The sequence below is a fragment of the Physella acuta genome, unplaced genomic scaffold (assembly GCF_028476545.2).
Source record: "Physella acuta isolate Inbredline_101_S28 unplaced genomic scaffold, ASM2847654v3 ptg000565l, whole genome shotgun sequence".
NCBI lineage: Eukaryota > Metazoa > Mollusca > Gastropoda > Physidae > Physella > Physella acuta.
This window is the reverse complement of record NW_026732084.1, coordinates 282,879-308,255: the sequence shown is the minus strand read 5'-3', so window position 1 is coordinate 308,255 and position 25,377 is coordinate 282,879. Positions and strand designations below refer to the sequence as shown.

General features: G+C 35.4%; 1 protein-coding gene across 1 annotated transcript; it reads left to right on the top strand.

The window, feature by feature from the left end:
• Positions 1–1,220: 1,220 nt before the first annotated feature.
• On the top strand, positions 1,221–24,042 carry LOC131946597 (fructose-1,6-bisphosphatase isozyme 2). The gene is made up of 7 exons (XM_059307478.1): positions 1,221–1,542; positions 6,716–6,878; positions 10,131–10,223; positions 10,890–11,030; positions 11,187–11,324; positions 18,558–18,674; positions 20,847–24,042. The coding sequence occupies exons 1-7, from the start codon at positions 1,370–1,372 to the stop codon at positions 21,033–21,035; spliced, it is 1,014 nt and encodes a 337-aa protein (XP_059163461.1). The 5' UTR covers positions 1,221–1,369; the 3' UTR covers positions 21,036–24,042.
• Positions 24,043–25,377: the final 1,335 nt, after the last annotated feature.

The window sequence follows — 25,377 nt, the reverse complement described above, 5'->3', positions numbered from 1 at the left end:
TGTAGCGGCTTTTCGTGCTATGGACTTTGTTGTTTTTTAAAAACGAATTTTGCCGGCGACAGCGTGTGTTTGATTGTAGGGAAATAGAACTCGGCCTTGACGATGGTTAAAAAATACAACTATAAATAACTGTTTTAAATATGTAAAGAATTTGTCGACAATTTTTTAACCCCCTTTTTGGTCCCCATCCCCTGCCCCATCCGCCACAGTATACTTTGGAGGATCGGTCAAACAGTTACGTGTCCTCTATTTAGCTATCAAAGGGAGGGGGGGGGCAACGAGTCAAAGAAGTCATTCAAAATTTAAAGAGTTGCCTATATTTTACACTGTAGTTTGTGTAATGGATTTTATCTTTTGCGGAAGAGCGTGGTATAGTGACTGTAAAATAAAGATAATCGTACCGCAGCTACGGTGTTTTTCTTTTACAAACCAAACATTAAGGCAAAAATTAAATTCAAAATTTAAAAAAAAAAAATTTGGTCAGCCGTGGGCCCCTAAACGGCCTCCCCCCCCCCCCCCCCCCCGCGCATTGCGGGGTCTGGCGGGACTGTAGTTCCGCCCCTGTTCATCAGGTAAATGAACAACTACTGTGTCTTTAACAAAATGTGCAGAAGTGGTCAGTTTACAGTTCATAGACGGTTCGTTAATCTATGCATTACATCTTATTGTAAGAAGTAAGGGTGTGGTGAGGGGTAGAAGTGAGGGGTAGGGGATAGGGGGGGGGGGAGAGTTGGGAAGGGAAGGGGACAAGAAAGCGCCGATAAGCATCTACATCAATAGTGCCGACTTTTTCCGATCGTCTAGAAGACCAGGATAGTCGCCTCGCCGCAACATTTCCCCAGCCCGATTTCAAAGCGTACCGGCACAGTCAAATTTCAGATGCTTCGTCTTTGAAGTTGTCTATATGTCTGGCGGTCTCTCGAGCTATAGTCAGTGCATTTTTCTCAAAGATGTTTGCCGACTATCGTGTTTGTTTGTAACTGTAGAAGAAAGATAACTCGGCCTCCACCTAATTTTTTTTTTTTAAATAATTTAGCCAGGATTTTTGGGCCCCCAATTGGTCTGGGCCCCCCCGCATTGCGGGGTCTGGCGGCACTGTAGTTCCGCCCCTGTGTCGTAGATAGCCCGCGTACCCAGCGAACGGGCTAAAGACCGAAGTTCAAGGACAAAATCTTATCTTTACGATTTTTTTCGGTAGAAAGGTGAACAATAGAATTTAGACTAGATCTAGATCTAGATCTAGATCTAGGCCTCCCTTAGTACTAGTCTGACCGTCTAGAAATAAAAATATTCAAATCTTGATTCTAACACTAAGAATCTAATACTAATATTATTTATTTAGTAGATCTAGATCTAATATTCAGCCGCAATGTCTGGGAGTCAACCCATTGATACAGACTGCATTACACTGACAAGATTTGTTCTTGAAGAGCAGCGAAAATATCCTAAAGCAACAGGGGACCTTACTCAGCTATTAAATGCCATTCTTACTGCAATTAAAGCTATTTCTTCTGCTGTCAGAAAGGCCGGAATACATAACCTGTAAGTTAGACTTGTAAAAGTAAATGACTCTAGTTTATTTTATAGTTTAAAAGGTAATCTATCGCTTTAGGTATGTTGTAAAAATTGCCTGAGACTAGATTTAGATTTCTAGATTATTTTATTATTATTTAATTAGGCTATATTTCAAAGTATAGTATAGAAATAGATAGGCATTTTCAATGATTTTGGTAAATTTTGCCTAATTAATTATAATAGCCTATTTAGTGTCCTTCTTTGGGTTCATCATATAGCGTTGTTGTTATTTAACATGTAATGATAAAACTTTGCATATTGATACTAGAGAGTACAGGAAACAGGAATATGCAATTAAAATAAAGATCAATAAAGATAAAGGGAAAGCCAAAAATAATTAAGACTTATTAAGGGTCATGGCATTTTTATATAGAGAGCAACGTTAGTCTATCGTCAAACTGCACAGCTCTGTTGTTAATAAAGATATTCTATTGATAAAATTTTGGATATTGGTGCTAGAGAGTACAGGCAACAGGAATATGCAATTGAAATAAAGATCAGTAAAGGGAAAGCCAAAAATAATTAAGGCTAATTAACGGACATGGCGTTTTTACATAGATTGTGCAATTAGCCAAATAGCACATCTTGTATTTTTTGTGTGTTTGTACATACTTGACAACAGACAGCTAAAGAATTAATTACTTACTTAGTTAGAATAGATTTGTCCCCTCCTCCTTTCTCTTTCTGGACTTGGGACCAGGCAATGGTGGAGTTAAACAAATTAATGAATAATCAATTATCCAATCAGCAAGGCTATGTGCCAAATAGAGGGTACAAACGATGAAAAAGAAACAATCAGTGTAATAGAGGGCTAGCTATGATTTGTGTTATGGAACATAAACCATACTACTTTTCACTGGCAATATAACTTACCAGGATGTATCTATATGTAGAATGGTTAAAAATGACTCATTGCAACTTATATCTCCAACATTTTTACTAGGAAACATGTCAGGACTATTATATGTTGTTTGAAAATTGCATTTAATATATTAAAATAATGTAACAAGCAGTTGCAATACTTCTTGAAATGAAATGCAAACAATTTCTCTCTGACATTTTTTTTTACAGCTAACAACATGCCAGTATTGTTCTATGTTGAACGGGTATTTGGCTCTAACTCATATGAATAAAATAATTTGAATGAGTTCATTAAAATTTAAGATTGCATTTTATTCACAAATTTATAAATACCAAACAACTTCTAGGACTATCATCTGCCATACTAGATCTAGATTTTATTCTTTTTTTTTAACCTGCGCATACCTTAGGTATTGAATGAAACTCTTAAACATTATGTCAACACTGAATTGCTAAGAAGAGGAAAAAATAGTTGGGCAGTCCTGACATCTATTTTTAGAAGATTTAACGGACCGTTGAGTGATACTCGCAAATGCGGCCATATAAATATACTAGAAAACTACTACTACCATACTACTATTTTTCTACTATGACATTGACTTTCAACATTATATTATGGAAAACATATTGTATTTCAAAACATCTACCTTTAGTTTTAGTTTTCTTTTAGGTCAATTTTCAAAGTTACAAATATTGAGATTTAACAGATCTAGATCTGTATCAGTTTAGTTGAGGAATTTATAAATTTAAAATAGCACTTCATATTTCCTCTTTGTCTGTGTTTCTGTAGCAAGTTGTTTTTTATGATATAAGGTTGCTGACCTTATGCTCATATAAGGTTGCTGACCTTATGCTCATATAAGGTTGCTGACCTTATGCTCAACCCCCAACCTGGAGGACCTGGAGTCTCCCTATAGACTGCAACTCACCTTCAAAAGAAGAGATACATAAAGCTATAAAGCAGCTGAAAAATTGGAGGGCTCCAGGAATAGATGGTATACAGGCAGAAGCACAGACAGCAGATATAGAAACTAGCACCACACTACTACACACACTCTTCAAGAAAATCTGGGAAGATGAACAAATACCAGAGGAGTGGAAGGAGGGACTACTCATGAAACTTCCTAAGAAAGGTGATCTCAGTGCATGCTCAAACTATAGAGGGATAACACTTTTGTCCATCCCAGGCAAAGTCTTCAACAGAATATGATTAAACAGAATGAAGTAAGCAATAGACCCCAGCTTCGAGATCAACAAGCGGGCTTTAGGAAGGAAAGGTCATGCGTAAACCAAATTGCTACTCTGTGCATCATCATTGAACAGACCCAAGAGTGGAACTCATCTCTCTATATTAATTTCATAGATTACGAGAGGGCCTTTGATAGCCTAGATAGACAGTCAAAGTGGAAATTGTTGAGACACTAAGGGATGCCATAGAAAATAGTCAACATTATTATGTCTTCATATGAAGGTCTCAAACTTAGAGTAGTGCATGGCCAACAGACTTCGGAGGCCTTCTCAGTACAGACCAGAGTAAGGCAGGGTTGCCTACTTTCACCATTCCTGTTCCTGCTGGCCATAGACTGGATTATGAAGATGTCAACAGAGAAAAAGCTAAACAGTATACGGTGGACACAGTGGAGCCAGCTGGATGAGCTGGACTTTGCTGATTAAACCATCAGTGTTTCTAATTTTTCTACATGCCTGGGCCTGAACATCTACAGAGGGAAAGGTAAAGTTCTCAAAGTCAATGCATTAACTATCAAATTTCAGTTCGGGGCCAGTTTCTTTCAGGCATGTCTTTGATTTTTCTGGGCAAAGTTACTCAGCCTTCACCAACAAACAATTTTTCCTTGGACAAAAAGATCTCCGCGGGCCGGATGAGAGGACATCGCGGGCCGCATTCGGCCCGCGGGCCGTAGTTTGGAGACCCCTGTTCTACAGCAACGGACAAATCAAATGCCAGTTGAAGTAGAGATCCTCCAGAGAAAATCGTTTTAAGTACGTAAAATCGGCCGCGACTAGTAATGTGAAAAACAGGTGACTCCTTAAATTTTAATAATTATTTCACATTTTGAGGAGGATTTATATTTTGAAAAATACAAAAATGTTTCCTTGTTTCATTTAATGATTTATGTACCTATTTTCAAACAACTGAATTAAAACTTTTCAGTAATAAATTTAGACTAGCGATGTTTCAAACAGACGCAACAACGCTCATTTACTATAGCAGCCATCTTGTTTTTTTTTCTTTTTACTGTAAACTTATAGCGTAAGATTCAGGGGAAGCCACTCTAACTTACAGATGGCCACTTTTTATTTAGCAAATCCTGCTCGCAAACACTGCTGTTTAAAGTTAATTTCTTGCCTATATTGATATATTTAGCCATTGATTTAGGTTTAGTATTAATTTATCTATAATATTTGACACAAATATATCACAATATACTTCTATTAAAGCCTTGAAAATGAGGTAACTTTTTCGTACATTACTAGCCGCGGGCGATTTTACGTACCTAAAACGATAGATTACCGATCTACTAATAGATGATTTTGTGGACAATCTAGCTACTGAACGTTCTTTTTAGTATTTGCAATTGCATTGTAGATTTAAATTATGCCCTAAATAAAATATATAGAGAAAAATAAAATAAAATCATGACTAACGCGCTAATTTCTAGATCTAGATCTAGATACTGTAGATAGTGATCTAAAATGGATACTGGATGAATACTGATCTATCTTGTAAGTTGTATTATGAAGAACTTAGTAAAAAGTAACTAGGACTTTTACTAGGTAGATCTAGGTCTTAGCTCTTAACTTATATTTATTACATACTAAGCCTTCTGGATTTGTTATTCATATAGCCTAGAACATAGCAAGGCATAAATTAAATAATCAAACCAGTAATGTTATGTCAAAGCTATGGTTTTTATGGGGGGTCTTAGGTAATAGGTTAACTTTTAAAAATGTAAGCTGACATTAAGCAGTATTTGAATGTAGCCTAGAGACTAGTTATATATAACTAGCATACTCGCCCCCGTGCGTTGCTGCAGGGATAGAAGAAAGTCTAATGAAATATATAACAAGGGTTTCTTCAATGTGTTGCTAAACCTATTTTCTTAGACACGTGAGCTTGTTTTCTAAAACTGAGTTATTAAAATGTAAACAATGCCTGCGCTTGGATCATAAATATCGGGACACGGGTTTATCTACACTACTGCATGAAAACCTTGAGTGTACGTTAATCACTCATCAAAATGATGAGGAAGAACACACTTCGGTGACTGCCCATGTGTCAAGGACGTAGAGGGGCGCTCTTGGGCAACCCCGATTACACTACCGCAGAGGCGCCATAGTGCTCGCAGAGGAACCAGGTGGGGGGGGGGGGGGGGGGCTTCGGTTCGTGCAATCTATGGTGCGCTGGCTGTTAAGCCTGTTGAAGTTTTAACGCTCAATATAGTAGTACCCCTTACCTGCTATGCAGGATGCACGATTAACGGACGCCGCTCATATCAAATTTTAATTATTTTGTTAACAGAAAACTTCCCGTGAGTATTCTCATCAAATCCTTAAAGTTTTATAGCACTCGGATGAAAAGTGTCGAACGGATGAAAAGTGTCGAACCGCGTCCAACTTTAATTTTTTTTTAATATACCGTATTGCGAAATTAAAAGACATTGTTTTACAGAAACCTCAACTGGAGTGTTCTAATCAACTCCCCAAAGTTTGATGGCGATCAGATAAATGGTGTCAAACCGCAGTCGACTTTTATTTTTTATATACCGTATATATAGAAAAAACAAATCGCGCCCAACTGGGGTGCCGCCCCTGCAAATTTGAACTTTCTTTTTTCCCCCGCAGAAACCTCTCCAGGAGTATCCTCCACAACTTCCCAAACTTTCATGTCAATCGAATGAAAGGTGTTGTCATGCATAAAAGACAAACAGACGGACAGACACAGACACACACACATTGCTTTTTATATATATAGACTAGAAGTCTGCTAATGTCATTAGACTAAATTTTTATTCATTATTTTTATTTTTGACTAAGTAAAGTAGCATCTGCACATATGTTCCTCTTTTTGGATTCAAATTCCTTTTTTTAGGCATGACTGCTCCTACTTTTGGCTGATATGGGTAAGCATGTCTGTAGGCCTACATTTGCACTTATCTGGACATTTTGGGACATATATTAAAAAAAATAAAATGGTCACTATTCTGTATGTACCTGAATTATTGGTGGTTTTAATTTTTTTTTTGTATTTATATTTTAGATATGGTATCTCAGGATCATCCAATGCCACTGGGGATTCTGTCAAGAAGCTTGATGTTCTGTCAAATGATTTATTTATCAACATGCTAACTTCATCATATACTTGTTCTATATTAGTATCTGAAGAAAATGAGCAGCTCATTGAAGTTGAGGACAAATTTAAAGTAATTTTATTGTATTTTAACCTTATTTAAAACTCATCTCTAGTTTATTATGCCTATAATGACTAGGCTTATTTTTTCCCCCTGAGTAGTGTATGTAACTTTGTTATACAGTGGCGTAGGCAGGGTGGGGGGTTAGGGGGTTACAACCCCGCCAACCCATAGACCCCTTTTAAAAAAAAAAAATTCATTGTCATAATACCACTGTTATTTACTTAAATATATTTCTGAATCAGTATAGATCTATATGTTTAATATTATGTTTATGTTTAGAACAGTCATCTATGTTCACTCTGAGTTGATTATTTTTTGTTGGTTTTTTTTTTACAATGATTACAAAAATGGATTGTGTTGGTTGTGTTTTTGGTTGTGTGTGTATTTTGTTTGTTTTTTTTGTTTTGAGTGATACATTGTTTTGTTTTGTCGGCTTACATTGTGTGTTCTTATTTCTACAGAGTACTACTTTCAATGTATTTTACATCATAGTGAAGCAATGACGTACAGCTAATATATATATATATATATATATATATATATATATATATATATGGCCTCTGTGAAAAACCTATCTATAAAGGACCATGACATATACCTGGCATAGCCCACTTTAGCTACAACCAACCAAAACCAAAACACAAAAAAACGCCAACATAACACAAACACAAACACAAATGCAAACAAAAACACAAACCCAACCACAAACACAAAGAAAACACAAACAAAAACGCAAAATAAAAAGTAAATGAAAACAATCCAAATCCAAACACAAACCCAACCACAAACCCAACCCAAACACAAAGAAAACGCAAACATAATTGCGAAGTGCTCAGTCTAGCCCAGGGCACCAAATCGCACCATGCTGTGGCTCCGGCCATATATATCTAACAAACATTTTTTTCCATGTACACATAGATCTCCGCGAGCCGGAATGCGCCCTCGGGCCGTAGTTTGGAGACCCCTGATATAAACAAACTCTACTCTATTACTTATAATAAGACACTGCGATGCACTGAAAAGCACTGCATGGTGCGATGTTTACTTTTATGTTTCCAAAAGTTATAGCGATGACGGAAGGAAGGAAGGACTGACACACTAACAGCCCTCTTATATTATAGTTATATATATGATAGAAAAATTGAAACATCCCGCCCCCCATGAGATGATCCTGGTTACGCCACTATAATGTGGAAAAAAACACTAGTGGTCTAACACTACTTTCTAAAAATCAATATATTAAAGCATGAAATTTGTAAATGAAGAAAGGGCACATTAAAGGGATTGGATTTTTATGCTAAATTATTGTTGCTAAGCAACAGCATAGCCCCAATGTAATTGGATTTTCCTGTGTATAAAACTTTTACTAGTTTTTTTACTTTTTCCTATAAACAGTATAGAGGAAGTTTGTAGGCGTGTCTGTATCAGTGACCGTATTGAAAAGGAGGGGTGGGTTAGTCTATTGAATTAAAAATACAGATATAAAAATTATACAGAGACGGCCCTTGACACGCCTCCCTCATAATATGTTGATATGACTACCTAAATGCAACCTTAGACAAACAAGGAAAATTACTTGGATAGTGGGTAAAGAGGTGTAATTTTTTTTTTTTTACAGAACCCTTCCCCAGAGTGTTCTAATGAACTCACCAAAGTTTGATGGCGATCGGATGAACGCTGTCAAACCAAAATCATTTTTTATTTTTATATACCATATATAGAGAAAAAATAAATCGCGCCCTCCTGGGGCGCCACCCCTGCGAATTTAAAAAAAAAAGTTCCGCAAAAACCTCCCCAGGAATAATCTTAACAATTTCCCAAAGTTTGACGGCGATGTGATGAGAGGTGTAGTAATGCATAAAAGACAAACAGACACACATACATTGCTTTATATATATATATATATATATATATATATATATATATATATATATATATATATATATATATATATATATATATATATATATATATGTAGGTAGGTAGATAGATAAATAGATAGAAAGATAGATTACATTCAGAAGCCTTCGGCATTTGTTGTTCATATAGCCTAGAACATAGCAAGACAGGAATCATCAAATCAATAATGTTTTGTCAAGGCTATTGTTTTTATTGGGGGTGGGGTCTCAGGTTACTGGTTAACTTTTTAAAAAAATAGCGTCAGCGCATATATTTTTCTTTTTAGGCATGATTGTTCCTACTTTTGTCTGACAGGTGTAGGCATGTCTGCTGATATCTAAACTTGTATGAACTCACCATGACCTAAAGTGCACAGTTGGTACTGTTTGGCTGGGGGAGGGGTATAAAACTTATAAAGTTTATGTGATGACCTATTAGACAGGCTTACTGAAGTCTTGACTACTGTGACCTCCTAATGACCCTTCCACAGTGTCTTGTTGTGTGTCTGGTGGTGAGGGGAATATAATTTTTTATAGCAGACAAAATTTTCTCAGCTACAATAAGCATAAATAATGGTGCATTTACAATTTTTCCTCCAAATTTCTTTTCTAAGACCTAGGGTAAATAACTCACGGCTACTCTTCAACAGCAGACCGAAATTAGTAAATTACTTTATTATAATTCTTTAAAGTAATTAACTCTCACTATTAGTATTACGCCAACTTGATAGCACTGCTATTTTAGTAGTAATTTAATTGAAAACAATAGTTAGATCATGAACAAATAACATAAACTTAGTGTTTGAATTTCATCACATGTATAAATTATTTTAATAAAAATAAAGTTTGGAGTGTGTGGGGTAGGCAAAAAACTCAGTATAAACATTAGCTCAATTGCCTAAAATATACTGTACTTATAATTAGGGTACACATGTTGCATCATTTTATTAATTAGTCGCAAACACATCTGCAGGAATTTTTCCAAAAATGTTTGGGAAAAGTCTGGAATTTCATTTTCAAAACAGTGTACGAACCCTGCAGAAAAGCTTACTTTTGCAATCTTGTCTGTCTCTGTCAATACGATAACTAAAGAACCATTTGAGATAGGTTCATGAACACACACACACAAATGTGTGTGCTACTAGTATTTGCATGTGGTATAACTGCTTTGTTTTATTTTTTAAATCAGCAAAAGTTTACTACAAGTAGTTACACAGGAAGGTATATGTTTTAAAAAACAAATAAAGGATTTAAAAATAACAAAATTGAGGGTAGTTTTTTGTAACTGAAATTTGTGGGTTTGTTTATAATTATAAGGATATATTTATTATTTTTCTTAAAACATTTCGCTATACATTTTTAGGGCAAGTATATTGTGTGCTTTGATCCATTAGATGGCTCGTCTAATATTGACTGTTTAGTTTCGATCGGCTCAATTTTCGGAATTTATAAAAAGGTACTTGAATATAACAATTATTATTTTTATTCTTTACTGCCTCTGATGTTTCTTTATTATTGTGTATGTTTATGACTAATTTATTTTTAAACCATTTCCTTTTTCTGTTATCTCTAATCATCTAAAAGTGCTTATAACAATAGTGTCAACCAGTATAGAGTTTTTTTAAAATCCTATTGCGTATCAGCAAACAAAGTGACAGAGAACACCATAAAACTGTATTTCTTCTTCTTTGTTCTTAATTTTTAGTGTTGGAATTATGTATTACGCGTCAACTTGTTATAGGCCACTGACTACGATTTCAGCCCACTTTTCTGCTTTGATTTGCTTCCATAGCCTTTGTTGAATTATAAGCATCATGGTTACATCATTTCCCTTTAAATAATAAAGTTGCAAGCTACGTTATTTTTTACTTTGATTACTCTTTCTAGGCCCATATAGCAGATGCTTCAGGTCAAAGTTACCGCTTGCTTTATAAAATGTTGTAAAACATGTTCTGTAACTGTGAACGCTACAGTATACATGTTCTGTAAAGAAAATTTTTTCCAGAAAAAAAAACAACTTTTGACAGGCTTTGTGACCTAGACATGTATAGCAGACAAGTCACAAGTGTAAACGCTGTGTAATAGCAAAACTTATGTATTTTTTATTTGATCCTTTATAAAGACAACTGAAGGACCTGTTTCAAAACAAGATGTTCTTCAGCCTGGAGAAAATCTTGTTTGTGCTGGATATGCATTGTATGGCAGTGCTACAATGGTAGTTCTTTCTCTTGGTCAAGGAGTGAATGGATTTATGTATGATCCTGTAAGTGCTTATAAAAATAGTTTTTATTTACTCATAGATTTAAATAGAAAAAAATAAAATAAACAGCAGGTATGTAAAATGTTTGTATTAAAAACATAATGACACAAAATGAACAGATAGGCCTACACCCATTTACAATATGCTTAATTTTTGCAGTCAATTGGTGAATTTTTGTTAACTGAAAAAAACATGAGAATCAAGCCAAGGGGCAAAATTTATTCCCTTAATGAAGGTTATGAAATGTACTGGGATGAGCCTACAAGAGAATATGTGAATAACAAGAAGAGACCGAAGGTAATCTAATACCTACAATTTTAGCTGTATTTAAATATTTTACATAGTAGCCAACTAAATTTGATATTCTATTATAAATGTTTTATATAATTTTGGTGTTTAGTTATTTTGTCTATACTTATATTTAACGTTTAATTTTAGTATTAACTGTAAAAAGCAAAATAAATCACATTCTAATATATAAAGGAACATGTGTGCACTTCTCAGCTTGGCTTCAGCTGGGCAACAGCTGAAAATTTTTAGGGGCCCCTGTATATATATATATATATATATATATATATATATATATATATATATATATATATATATATATGTATATATATATATATATATATGTATATATATATATATATATATGTATATATATATATATATATATATATATATATATATATATATATATATATATATATATATATATATATATATATATATATATATGTATATATATGTATATATATATATATGTATATATATGTGAGTGTGTGTGTGAAATGAAAAAGTAAGTAAACAAATGCTAGTGAAAAAATGCAAGTATTCCAAGATAGGAAAAAAAATGTCAACTAAGAAAGAAAATTCTTCCCCTCCCCCTTGAAGGGATTCCTGAAAAAAACTCAGCATACAGACCACTTTTGTAGACACATAAATGACACTTACCTAACTTATTTCCCGAGACATTCTGAAGAGGAATAAAAACAAAACCATGGACAGGTTTTTTTTAACAGCCTGTGTGGGAAAGTGAGGAAAGCATGGCAAAAAAAAGCAAAGACCAGCGAATAGAAAAGCTGTGGCGAAAATGTAGCGCAATATATATATGTATGATCCAGGGTCCGTAGCGGACCTTGAATCCTTGAAAAACCCTTGAATTCCAAAAAACATCTCAAGGCCTTGAAAAACCCTTGAATTTCCCCAAAAATGAGCAAAACCCCTTGAATTTTATAAGTAAACCTTGAAAACCGTGCGTAAATCGAATTTAAAAAAAAATTCAATTCTGATGGATCTAAACTTTTTCTGCCTTTATTTTTTTTTGCCGTGGGTCTGCGTTAACTTCGGAGTCTACTATTTCCAACCCTCTCCTTTGCTGAGCCTCGCGGTATGACCTCAACCTGACCAGTTTTGCATAGGCTCTTCCCAACCTAGATTCTAGATCGTGACGTAGATAGCCGAGGGCTAAATTTAGCATCGTTTTTCGGGTATCTCCGTTTACTAGATTCTAGATCTAGATTCAGTGTTTTCTGTTAGGGCCTACCTACTTGTACGGTTTTGTCCGTAATTTTTCGATTTTGACACCCCTGTTGCGGAATTAGGCCGCAAATGTTACGCAAAAGCCAGAGGCGTAGCGAGGGGGGGGGGCGGGGGGGGGACGACATATGTCCCCGGGCGCCGACCTTAGGGGGGCGCCAAATTGAAAGTTTGAGGGGGGGGTGCAAATGAAAAGTTCGAGGGGGGGTGCAAATCGAAAGTTTGAGGGGGGGGGGGGTGCAAATGAAAAGTTCGAGGGGGGGGTGCAAATCGAAAGTTTGAGGGGGGGGGGGGTGCAAATGAAAACTTCGAGGGGGGGGGGGGGGTGCAAATCGAAAATTTGCTCCCGAGGGGGGCGCCAAATTGAAAGTATGTCCCCGGGCGCCGGGAAGGGTCGCTACGCCTCTGGCAAAAGCCCACAGTAAACATCAAAATCGATTTAGTGTCGACCTTTTTTTTTCTTGTGTTAAATTTCCGTGTTATCCGGTTCTATGGTTTCAAACATCTTCAATCATAACAATCGACGCCCCCCGCCCCCCAACTCCCTTCCCGACAATATCTCGGCAGTCGTTGGCTCTATTTATATTGTGAACTTTATTGACCCCGCGAGTGGTCTGTTGTCTCCTGATCGGTGATGTCCGTAAAGAAAAAAATTGGAATGTGGCCTAAATCATTAAAATTCTGGTCGCGCATGGAAATTATCTCGATTATAATTAAACCTACATCTAGAACTAATATTTTTTTCTTCAAGAAAATAAGCCTTAGGTTTAAATAAAAAAAGAATAGCCTGAACTATGCGAGCGTTGGTTTCTATTTATTTAAATTAAAATTTTCTCGGTGTGGGTTAAACACAAAAGGGCGAAACGTAGCTGCGGAATTACGGGTAAATAGCGAGACATAATTTATCGAATTATTGTGTTCTGTTATTTTAGATGTGCGAGAAGACACGTTTTTACGAACCTAGATCAATCACGGTTCTTTGTGTACCCCACGATAGCAGATGTTTCGGTCACTGCGACCTTAGAAGGTCTTCTAGGTCTATCTCAACTTACAGTGACCTCGCAGTATATTAATAATTAATATAGTCGTGGATCTTGATCTAGATTTTTAACTATTAACCAACAAGATTTCCTAATGCCAATAGGCATATTTATCACGTTCGTTAAAAAAACAAATAGCAAATGACGTAATCGTCAATCTCACGTGGGCTATGGACCAAATACACATTGACTGTATCAGATGGGTGAGGCTGTAGACAGAACTTTTTGATGTCATTCTTGACGTGGCTGTCTGGTTATTTATGACGATAGAGGTTGGGGTAAAATTCGCATTAATTACGTGACGTCATCAATGGACTACCGCTAGGCTGTGTAATTAAAAAAAAAACTAAATCCTAACATTACCAGCTCATTAGCATCGCCGATTGTCTTCTTAAAAAAAGGAAAGATTTTGCGCCGACGTAAAAAAAAAATTTGTATTTATCAAAAGAAAAGAAAAATAATTTGAAGGACTATGACTGTGCTGTTTTCACTCAACTTTACGGACACTTTTTACCGCCTCTCACTTCAAGGTCGCGCTGACCGTAAGACCTACGACACGAGACCACGCGCGAGCACAGTAGTGTCTCACGGTCAAGGCAGTTCTACAAACGCTGTTTATCTAATTTTAACGTGGTTATCTTTAATATTGGGCTTACTGCTTGATTTAAGCGAAAACAAAAACTAGATCTGCATCGTTTTAGGTCATTGAACAAAATATGTAAGTCTGCTATAATTTAGTTACACCATCTAGCAGGGTCTATATCTGATTGTTTTTTACTGTGGTAACGTCCTTGAAATGTTTAAGAAGCCTCGAATTACCGTGTTTGAGAAAATTGCCGCTGTCACTGCCCCCTCCCATCCGCTTGTAAAAAAAAAATCCGCTTTTCACTTTGTCGGGCGGCTACATCTCTGACATGAGTATTACTAGCGTAGTTACTAGATCTAGTGAAATTGTTTTTAAAAAACAACTTTATTCTGTTATTCCGCGATATGAACTAACTTAAAAGTTCCACGATATTTCTTTACGTCATCATGTAGAAATCTATATCATAGGTGGGGACATTGGGGTCGTCCATAAATGACGTCACACTCGAAGGGGGAGGGGGGATCCGTAATCGTGTGACGGTGTGTGATGAGGGGGGGGGGGGGTCAGATCGTGTGACATCACACTTTTGCATTATTAAAAAGCAATGTTAGAAAACGAATTTTAGCATTTTAGAAAACTGTTTTAATAAATTGTAAAAGGAATTGATTAAAATACTCTATTTTGACAGAGTTCAGACAAGATTTTGGGGAAAAAAATCCTATTTTAAGAAAAATTAAACTGCAATCAAGGGGGGGGGGGTGTAGGAGGGGTTATAGGCTGAGGTGTGACGTCATTTTAGATGGCGGGGCCTGGCTTTTTGTGATGTGTGACAGAGGGGGGGGGGGGGAGAGGTAATAATCTTTTAAAAAGCGTGAGGTCATTTATGACATTAAGCAGGATAATTTCTACAAGCATAGCTAGGTTTTTTTTTTGTTTCTATATGTGTGCAGAGTCCTTTTTAAAGGAATATGTGTGCAGAGTCCTTTTTAAAGGACTATCAGACAGACGAACCAATGCTTCCTTTTATGTATAATGACCTGATTCTGATTATCACTTGACATTGACAAGTCATTCAATTGAAGTTGGGTTTGTTGCTGACTCTCTAATAAAGTCTCTAGAAAAAGTAAAAAAAGCAAGTGAGCTTCAAATTCTCAATTTCAAATCTGATTGTAAGACAACTTTGATAGGAATTTCATCAAATTTTTTGTTGAAATCTCCATTACTTTAGTCATTAGTGAGAGACTTAGCCTAATGTAAATGTTTAAAAATAGAGCCAGTTCACCAAAAAAATGAAGGGAATTCTTCACATCCTAGTCAACAAATGGAAACTGAAATCAGCTGAGTGTGACCAAGTTCTGTTTCAATTTTCAACATTCATAGATACATGTACTCTAAATGGTTGTCTATCTAAATCTAATTGAGAACATGATAGGCTGGACATTTTTTTCATAGAACAGCTTGGTAGCAAAATTTCTTATGTGAACATTTGGAAAATTGTTAGAGATCTATTGCTTCTGTCACATGGTCAAGCCAGTGTTGAAAGAGGTTTTTCTGAAAATAGAAGTTGGAGGAGTGTCATTTGACACCAAAGATACTGATTGCAAAAGGGATTATGCTGGACTCTCAGACAATCTCCTGACTTAGATAATTTTGTAATAACACCAACATTATTTAAAAAATTGTGTGTTCAAAAAACATACATCACCCTCATTGTAATGCCCGTTAGTGGTAGTTTATACCTTGAAATTCCCCCCAAAATCACCTTGAAAACCTTGAAAAAGCCTTGAATTTTCTTTTGGGATTTGGCTATGGACCCTGGTATGTGTATATGTATGTGTATTTATATAGGTGTATACATATATATATATATATATATATGTGTGTGTGTATATATATGTATGTGTGTATATATATATATGTGTATATATATCTATATATATATAAAAAGCAATGTATGTTTGTTTCTTTGTCTGTCCGTCTAATATGCATTACTACACCTTTCATCCAATCTATCGCATTGTTTGAAACGATCATAGGTGCCATAGTTCTCACTGGATCGTTAGGGGCGCCAAATGAAACCCTGCCGGGGGCCGCCCGAGCGAAATAGAATTTTTTCCAGCAGAAACCTCAACAGTTTCATGGTACTCAGACGAACGTTGTCGTAACGAAACCAACTTTTACCTTTTTTAAACCATATATAGAAAAAAATCACTCGCTCCCAGGGCGCCACCCTTGCAAAATGAAAAAAATATGTTTTGCCGAATTCAACTCCACCAAGTTTCATGGCAATCGTATGAACGGTCTCAAACTGCCATCGACTTTAATTTTTATATACAGTATATAGACAAGAATCAAATCTCGCCCTACTGGGGCGCCAGCCATCCCTGCAAGTTTGAAATATTTTTTTTCGCAGGTACCTCCCCCGGAGTATTCTCAACAACTTCCCATAGTTCATGGCGATTGGATGAAAGATGTAGAAATGCATAACAGACACTTACATTGCTTAATATATAGTGTGCCCGAAGAAAGTATGACGCAATATTTTAAGAGAGTTTCATCATTTGTTACCAATTCTGTATTCTATATGTGACCTTGTTTTCTAATACTGAGTTATTGAAATGTAAACAATACCTGCGCTTGGATCATATTTATCGGGGCATGGATTTACCTACCCTACAGCATGAAAGCCATGAGTGTAACTTAATCACTAGCTGTACTAGTGAGGTAGAACAGACTTTGGTGACCGCCTAGGTATTAGGGACATAAAGAGGCGTGGCGGGAGCAGGGACGCCGAGTACTGCCCTTGGCACCTTAAAACTAACGCACTAACTTATATGATAATATAGCTTTTTTTAAATAACAGAGGCGCCATAGTGTATGTATTTGTGAGTATATATTTGTGCGTGTATATGCATGTATATATGTATGTATCAGGAATGTGACTTTTCCGATTTTTAGCAGAAATCCCATTTTTCTATTTCAGTTTAAATTTTTCTCTGCTGATTTTATTTTCTCAGAATTTTACCGTCAATTTAAAAAAAAAAGTTTTACAAAGTTTTTAAAATGAGAGGAAAAAATGATAACTTCAACAAAACAGCCTACATGCCCATTCCACAAATTTCTATTTAAATCGAGTAATTCAGTACTTAGGTCAAATGGACAATTGCGCTAGGTCTAACAGTGCAAGATTAAGATCTAATATATTTTCAATTACATATTTATCAAAAACACAGAAAAAAGTATGCTAAAATAATGCGGCTCTTCAAATGAAACTTACATCTCCCAAGCCTGTTTTTTTACAGTTGTTAATCTTGCATCCGCGGTAGTTTAGCTATTGGTATAGCCTAATTCATCTATCAGTAATATAGCTTGTCCTAATCTACAGTTTCTCTCTGCTTCTATTTTATTTCGCAACCTAAAATTAATATTGAATTCCTAGCAAAAGGTCGACTATCTGGACTAGACTAACCCGCACCTTCTTATACTTATATCAACGGTGGTGCTTGTGACCTCACCATTACCCCGAATACGTGTTCGGTACTGCTTGTTTGGGAAAATGTATGCCAAATGATTTAAAAACTAATGTGAACTCAAGCCAATGTGATTCCGGTGTTTTAGAGTAACATGAACTTCTGTTATTTAAAATAGAAGCTCTATTTAACAATAAATACAATAACAGCGTGAGACTGCTTTACTTTAAGTTAACTCCGATAAAAAAAATAGATAAAACATTGGGTCCTTGTCTGAAAAAATTTCCGAATTTTTTTTTCTTGGCCTATTTCCTATGTATGCATATATTTCGAATCCAGGCTCTGATGGGTACCTAACTCAGGTTAGGGAAAAAATGGTGGCTAGGCATAGTGCTGACAACGCTATCCCTTCATATGCAGAAGTCTCTGAAGTTGATGAACTCTACTTCATCTGCCCCATGTGTTTGGGCACGAACAGGATATAATGAATAAGAGAGCTTAACGTACATTTTGAATGTTATGTAAATGTCTGGTGTTATTTATTTATAGTTTTTTTAGAATTTATCAATTGTTAAGCTACAACGTGATATTAAATGTCAATATTTGTTTCTTTGAAAATTTATGAAAATTTCCACTTAAAGCAGACGTTTGGGAATCTGATCTTTTCCCTGCCCTGTTCTCTTTAATGTTCCAGTCTGCTAACCAACAAAGAAAAAAAAAAGAAAAAAAAATGTGTATGTCGCCAGCAAAGAAGGGGCTTACTTATGAAAGGATGACCTTTAACCGTTTCTGTATTTTGGAATTCTGTTTTGACCCTTTTCTTCCTCCCTCCCCCCACCTCCTCCTACCCAAAATCCTCTACTCTGTCAAAGTAAATATACATTTCACATTTTAGGATGGAAAACCTTATGGTGCTAGATATATTGGTTCAATGGTTGCTGACGTTCACAGAACAATTTGCTATGGTGGTATTTTTATGTACCCAGCAACTTCTGAAGCACCACATGGAAAGGTAAAATATTTTATAAGAGCATATACATCTCTAGAAAAAAAATTCACGTGAGTAGCATGCACCCCATCCCCATACCTGTTCTGGTAAAATTAACTTTTATAGCGAAGTTTTTTTTTTTTCCATTTTAGAAAAAAAAAAACTCACAGGAAATAAAGTCACAAATGTGTATTTCCATGGCATTTATGTATTAAATATTCAGAAAATTCAAATAAACGTATGATTTACAAAATTTAATGTAAACATTTTTATATATGTGCGTAGGGTGTATAGGCCTACGTATAGTAATATTTATAACAAACTTAAAATATTTAGTATGTTTTAATTCCTTTATACTTATACATATAATATTTGATAGTATGTTCCAACCTTCTTGGTTTTCATCATGCTTTTTAAATACTTATATTAAAGTACAGTAAAATGTCATAAAGATGTAGTTAATGTGACTTACTGTCCTCAACTCATCGCAACACTAGTTCAACCACTGTACTTTCCACATTTATCACGCTCATTACATAACAAATAATAGGATCAAAACTGTTAACCGACACAGTACAAAGGATGTCATTGACGGAAAACGGGAACACACAGCAAAAAAAAAACATTTACAAATCACGTGTCTAAACTTATTTATTATTAATTTTCCCATCACGTATTTAACAAAACACGTAACAATATGGATGGACAAGGCCGACCAAGGAAAAGACTACGGCGAAAAAACATGTAAATCACAACGATGTCTCTAAACTTTTTTATTATTGATTTTCCCTCAGTGTATTTAACTAAATAAGTAACAAAAGTTGCGGTTGGTGTGTAAAATTTTCTTAGAGTATTTTTAATTATTGTTATAAATCTTATTGCTTTTATCTATATATATATATAATGCTCTTCATGGAGACCATAGAAAACACCAAGCTGTAAGCTCACCTAGCAGCCTTTCTCTTCCTCTCTAGGCATAACCCTACCCCCACATGGTCTGGTGAGCTGTGGTTCACGCTAAATGTTTACAATCGTAGAGCCGGGTTTAGTGACGGCTATTAGGGGCAGATAATTTAGTTTGAAACGATTTTAAACTTAGGGGAGGTATCTAAGAGGAGGCTGCTTTCACGGGGGGGGGGGGGGTGGGGTAAGGAGGGTGGGGGTAGTATTGTGGGGGTACTGATAGTGTTTTAAAGTAAATATTTTCAGTGGTAGCATTGGTTCTGTCGAATTCACAAATTATGAATAACTGGAAAGTAGAAAATAAAACAACTAAATAGCGGCATATGATACGCCACGGGTCGACTCGTATTTTATAAATATGCTATCAAACAAAAAACACCACCCACATTAATGAACACCCAAAATTTTACAATTCTCAAAAATTAAATCAAAATATTTCTTAAAAGATTTTCGTGACTTTTTCCTGTGATTTATTTCTTTGACTTTTTTCTAATAAAATTTTTCCTTTGTGACTTTTTCTGTTACTTTTTTCTAACAAAAATTGACTTTTTCAGTTCTTTTTAAGACGTGTATAGTATATATGTGGCAAGTGTAAATGCGGTGTTACCCTTCAAACTGTTTTGGGTATAAAAAATAAACAAACAGTACACACATTTCTCTAGCATATTAAATTATTTGATAGGGAAATGACATTTATTGAAGTTAGAACTGTAAGATTTGATATTGGCTTGGAAGTTTAGGCATTGACCCTCTTACCGTCAGCCAGAGGTTAATTATGTTGTGTTTCAACAAGATATAAAGAAGATAAAATCACATAAAAATCACTTTGTGTCGACCACTTTATATACCTATTTAAGTGTCGACCCGTATCTCAAGAACATATCGCGACGCATTGGTCATCAAATTGAAAAAAGCTCATACAATTTAAAACGAAGGAAATGCTCCATATTTTTTTAGACTTAAGCTATGGTCAGTAATGTAAAAATGCAACATAGTTTTCAAATACTAGTCAGGGGAATCAATGATTATACATTAAAATACCCTAATTCAGTTTTTAATGAAACTATTTTTTGTAAAGTTTTTATTATTACAGTCTGTCATTGAATTATTAAATAACACAATAACCAAAAAGTATAGTTACAAAACATACATAGCATAATTTTTCTATTTTAGTGTAACTTAGCATATGTCTTAAAACAAAATTTTAACATGCAGCTCAACTTTTTTTTACAGCTTCGAATTATGTATGAAGGAAATCCGATGGCTTATATAATAGAGCAAGCAGGTGGCTTGGCTATAGATGGCAAGCAACGAATTCTTGAGATTGTACCTACTGATATTCACCAGCGATGTGCTGTTTTCATGGGTTCAAAAGAGGATGTTCAAGATATTTGGGAACTGTACAAAAGAAAATCTTCATAATGTTAATTATTATACAAACCAAATTGTCATTGTTTGTGGAACAATGAATGTGTTAGTATCCAATATGCACAGTTTAATTTTTTTAAAATAATGATTTGTAAAATTCAGGTTTAGGTTTCCATTATATAACCCTGCAAGTATATTTTTAATTTTTTTTAAATAAAATTTTGTTTTAAACAAATCTTGGGGATTTACAAAAAAGGGCTGTTATTATTGTCATTAATGGTTTTTTAAGGATTTAAACAAGTCTGCCTATTTTTTTAAAAAAGGAATTTTAATTTTTATAATTTTTAAAGTATCGCTACTTTAAAGAAACTGCAAATGATCAACAATTGCAGATAAAAGGGACATTTTGACCGAAGGTCTTTGTCAACACACAGTAGGTGTTAAAGACGAGAGAAAAAAGACAAACAGCAACATAATAAACACTACAATATCCAAAAAAAGAGATGCATGTTAAAGGATGCTTAAACAATATGAGGGGGGAGCTAAAAGAAATATGCTTGTTTAAGCCATCTGGCGATTGAGTGCCAAAACCAATCAGCCTTACATTGAAACACTTTTGACCCCCAAGCCATCCTTATACAATTTATGAAACTAAATTCAGATTGAACTAAACTTACCATAATATCATTAAGTTCTGGCAAAAATATTATCAAATAAGACCCCACACAGCCTTTTTGATCCAGCAGAACACTTTATTTTTAGAAAGGAAAGCATTCTCAGAGAAATTTAATCCTGAGTTACATTGCACCTATTATCACCACCAGGGTTGTTACAATACCATGTAGACATAAATGCAATAGGTGACCTCACCCTTCAGGTGGAATCCCTCCAGCAGACAAAGGAAACCGTCAAAATGTACAATCAATTAAACTAAGTCCTAGAATCGTGGTATACATCATCTAATGTAGGGAAACTACTGTCTGACTGGGTCAACCAACACCTTCGATTCATTAAAAAAATGAAAACAATTTTCCTGATGCTACCATTTAATGAGAGTGAACACTATTAAAAAACTACTTTGTTGTGACTGCTGTCAGTTTTTGCAGTAGTTTAAAAAAAAAACTGCCTGAGCACAAAAGCAGTTTATAAGGTTTGGCACTAGAGCACAAAAAAAATGGCTTAAACGAGCAGGTACCTTTCATCTGACCACCCTGTTCACCACGCCCCATTCCCCACTTTGTGTTGTCAATGCAACCTTTAACATGCGTCGTGGATATTGTGGCATTTAGATAAGACATGTTTGCACAAATGATCAAGTTCAAATTATGTTACTATTTTTTTTTGTCCAGCCTTTAACTACACTGATATGTGCTGATGAAAACATTAGGTCAAAACTTTTGTTATATCTTTGTCTTGAGGCATGGCTAGAGTGCAGCTCCTCACGGTGTCGTCACCCCCCCCCCCCCTTTTTTGTGTGAAGGATACACACTTTTTTTAATTGTTTGCACTTTACATTAATTAAAAGGTTTAAGTAAAAATTAACGCTTATTTTACAAATGATAAATAATGAGTTTTCTAGACATCAAGTTAAGTTTAAGTACAAAATTAAAAGCATAAGAATATTGCACGACAATGGTGATCAAATGGAGTTTTATACTATACAAGCTGACCCGCTGTGTATCATAGGCCGCTATTTAGTTGTTTTATTTTCTACTTTTCAGTACTACATAGTTAGTGAATTCGATACTACCCTCCCTTCCATTCCCCCGCCACCATGAAAGCAGCCATCCGTAACGACAGTTTTTTAAAGATCCAGCAGAGCTTTTTTACCTCTCCTTAGTTTCAAATTGTTTAAAAGCTAAATTATCTGCCCCTGGTAGCGGTTATTAATTCGACCCGGCTCTAAAATTGTAAACATTCGGGGTGAACCTTAGCTCTCCAGAATAGTGGGGGTGGTAGCTATATGCCTAGAAAGCGGGGGAGAAACGGCGTGCGTATACGTGGTGTCTCGCATGGTCCCAATGAAGAAAATTATATAAATAGATGCTTTTCTATCACATGCAAACAGATAAACTGTGTCCATTTCAGCTTCATAGTATAGATTAAACATAATGTTGTAAAGTGAGCAAAAGCAATAGGGATTTTTATCAATCCATACCCATCAAGCTTATTAGTGTGTTCTTTTTACTGTATTTAAAAAACAACAACATTAGTGTTCTCTCATCACTTAGCTTTCTTTTTTTCAATGCTTAACATGTCTAAACTTTTTATGAGATGTTCTTTCATAATTGTGATAAATGGCCTATTCTCTCGTGGGGACATTTTATATATATATATATATATATATATATATATATATATATATATATATATATATATATATATACTTTTTGTTTGATTAAAATGCTCAACTTAGTTTATATTTGTTTTTTAATTGGATATACTAGCACTAGTTAGATCTGGCTTTGTTTTTAAAAATTCTATCAAATTGTCCAGCTATAAGTTATAATTGAAGTACTTATTATGTTCAGACTATGATCGAGAATTGCAGCCTAATCTTGTATTTTGTGTGATTTTTTTATTTATTTATAAAATCATGAAACGTTTCCCTAATCAATAAGAATATGAATGATGTGCTTTCAATTTCAATAGATGGTAAATAGAAAAGAAATTCAGCAGATTGAGTAAATTTTTTTTGTTACCTGAGTATTATCTCTTTCAAATATCCAAGATTTTTATTCATAATTAGCCAGATTGTTTTATACTACTTACCCTAATTTCAACTATTTTTTAATTATGATTTAAACTATTGTATTGTTTGATGTGTATAGCTGACTTTTTTGCTGAGGCCTACAGGTATTAAAAATGGTATTACACAAAGTGTAAATTTTTTTTTAATTACAAAAAAAAAAGAAAAAAAATAAACTTCCTTCATTTAAGACCAGTTTTTCCTAAACTATAATTAGGTTATAGGCCTATATTGTTAGCATACCCTAAATCAGGAGTCTGCAACCTTTTGAGGCGGAAGAGCTAAAAGTTTCAATTTACACAATTTCCCAGATTTTAAATAGCCACTAATATATATATATATATATATATATATATAAGGCGTAACGAGGGGGCGGGGGGGGGGGGCGCCAAATTGAAAGTTTGAGGGGGGTTGCGATTTTTCTCTATATACGATTTGACACCGTTCATTCAAGTGCCATGAAACTTTAGAGAGTAGATGAGAATACTTTCGAGTAGGTTTTTCTGCGAACTTTTTTTTATTAGGTGGCGCCGGGAGGTGCAATTTTTGTCAATACACGGTTTTGAGCCCAGAGTTCCACGCAAGGGCTGTATTAGCACTCAGCATCCTTTAATCGGGCGTCCTGCATAGCGGGTAAGGGATACTACTATATTCAGCAGCAAAAGGCGCAACCGTCGATTGCGCAACCCGAGGCGCTCCGGGCTCACCTGCGAACACTATTGCGCCTACGTTCGCTTTAAAAAAAAAAAGGCTATAAACTATGGGCAACAAATATTGTTGACTTAATCGAATCAGGCGCGCCCTCCTGCGCACCGGCATTAGGCGATTTGGCGTCCGTGCTTACCCGTGAGCACCATTTTAAACAGCGCGATCGGCTGTGGATACAATACAGTCGGTCACTAAATCGAATCAGGCGCGTCCTCCGGCGTCTATTTAGGATGCTATTTGGCGCCCAAGGCTATCCTGCGAGCACTGCACCTACGTTAGTTTTAATGAGCACCCTACAATATTTATATTGCAGCACACTGCATTCGATGATTAAACCGAGCTAGAGTGCCACTTTCCATCCCCAACACTTAAGCGGTGAGTGACAATCTGTGATATTACGGTGAGTGATTAACTTACACTCAAGGCGGTAGTGTAGGTAAACCCGTGCCCCGATAAATATGATGCACAGGCATTGTTTATATTTATATAATTCAGTTTTAGAAAACAAAGAAGTACATTGAATTAGGGAGTAATTAAATATTCTAATAGAATAGCGAGTGTTTATTGCGTATATTTATTATTATATTGACATAAAAAAAAGCCGCATGCGGCTCGCGAGCCGCAGATTTCCGACCCCTGCCCTAAATAAATTAGAAAGTATTAAGGGGTCGTCCATAAATGACGCCACACTCGTAGGGGGGGAGGGGGGTCCATAATTTTGTGACGATGTGTGATGAAGGGGAGGGGGGGGGGGGGGGGTTAAGATGGTGCGACGTCACACTTTTGCAGTATAAAAAAGCAATGGCAGCAAACGAATTTTAGACGTTATTTCGCGTTTTAGAAAACTGTTTTAATAAATTGTAATAGGAATTGATTAAAATACTCTATTTTGACAGAGTTCAGACAAGATTTTAGAAAAATATCGATGTTTTAAAAAAA

Bases quoted from the DNA above. Each gene is read 5' to 3' on its own strand.
- LOC131946597 (XM_059307478.1), top strand. From the start codon at position 1,370: ATGTCTGGGAGTCAACCCATTGATACAGACTGCATTACACTGACAAGA. The intron at 1,543-6,715 runs GTAAGTTAGACT...TTTATATTTTAG, and splicing joins AAGGCCGGAATACATAACCT to ATATGGTATCTCAGGATCAT. The intron at 11,325-18,557 runs GTAATCTAATAC...TTCACATTTTAG, and splicing joins ATAACAAGAAGAGACCGAAG to GATGGAAAACCTTATGGTGC.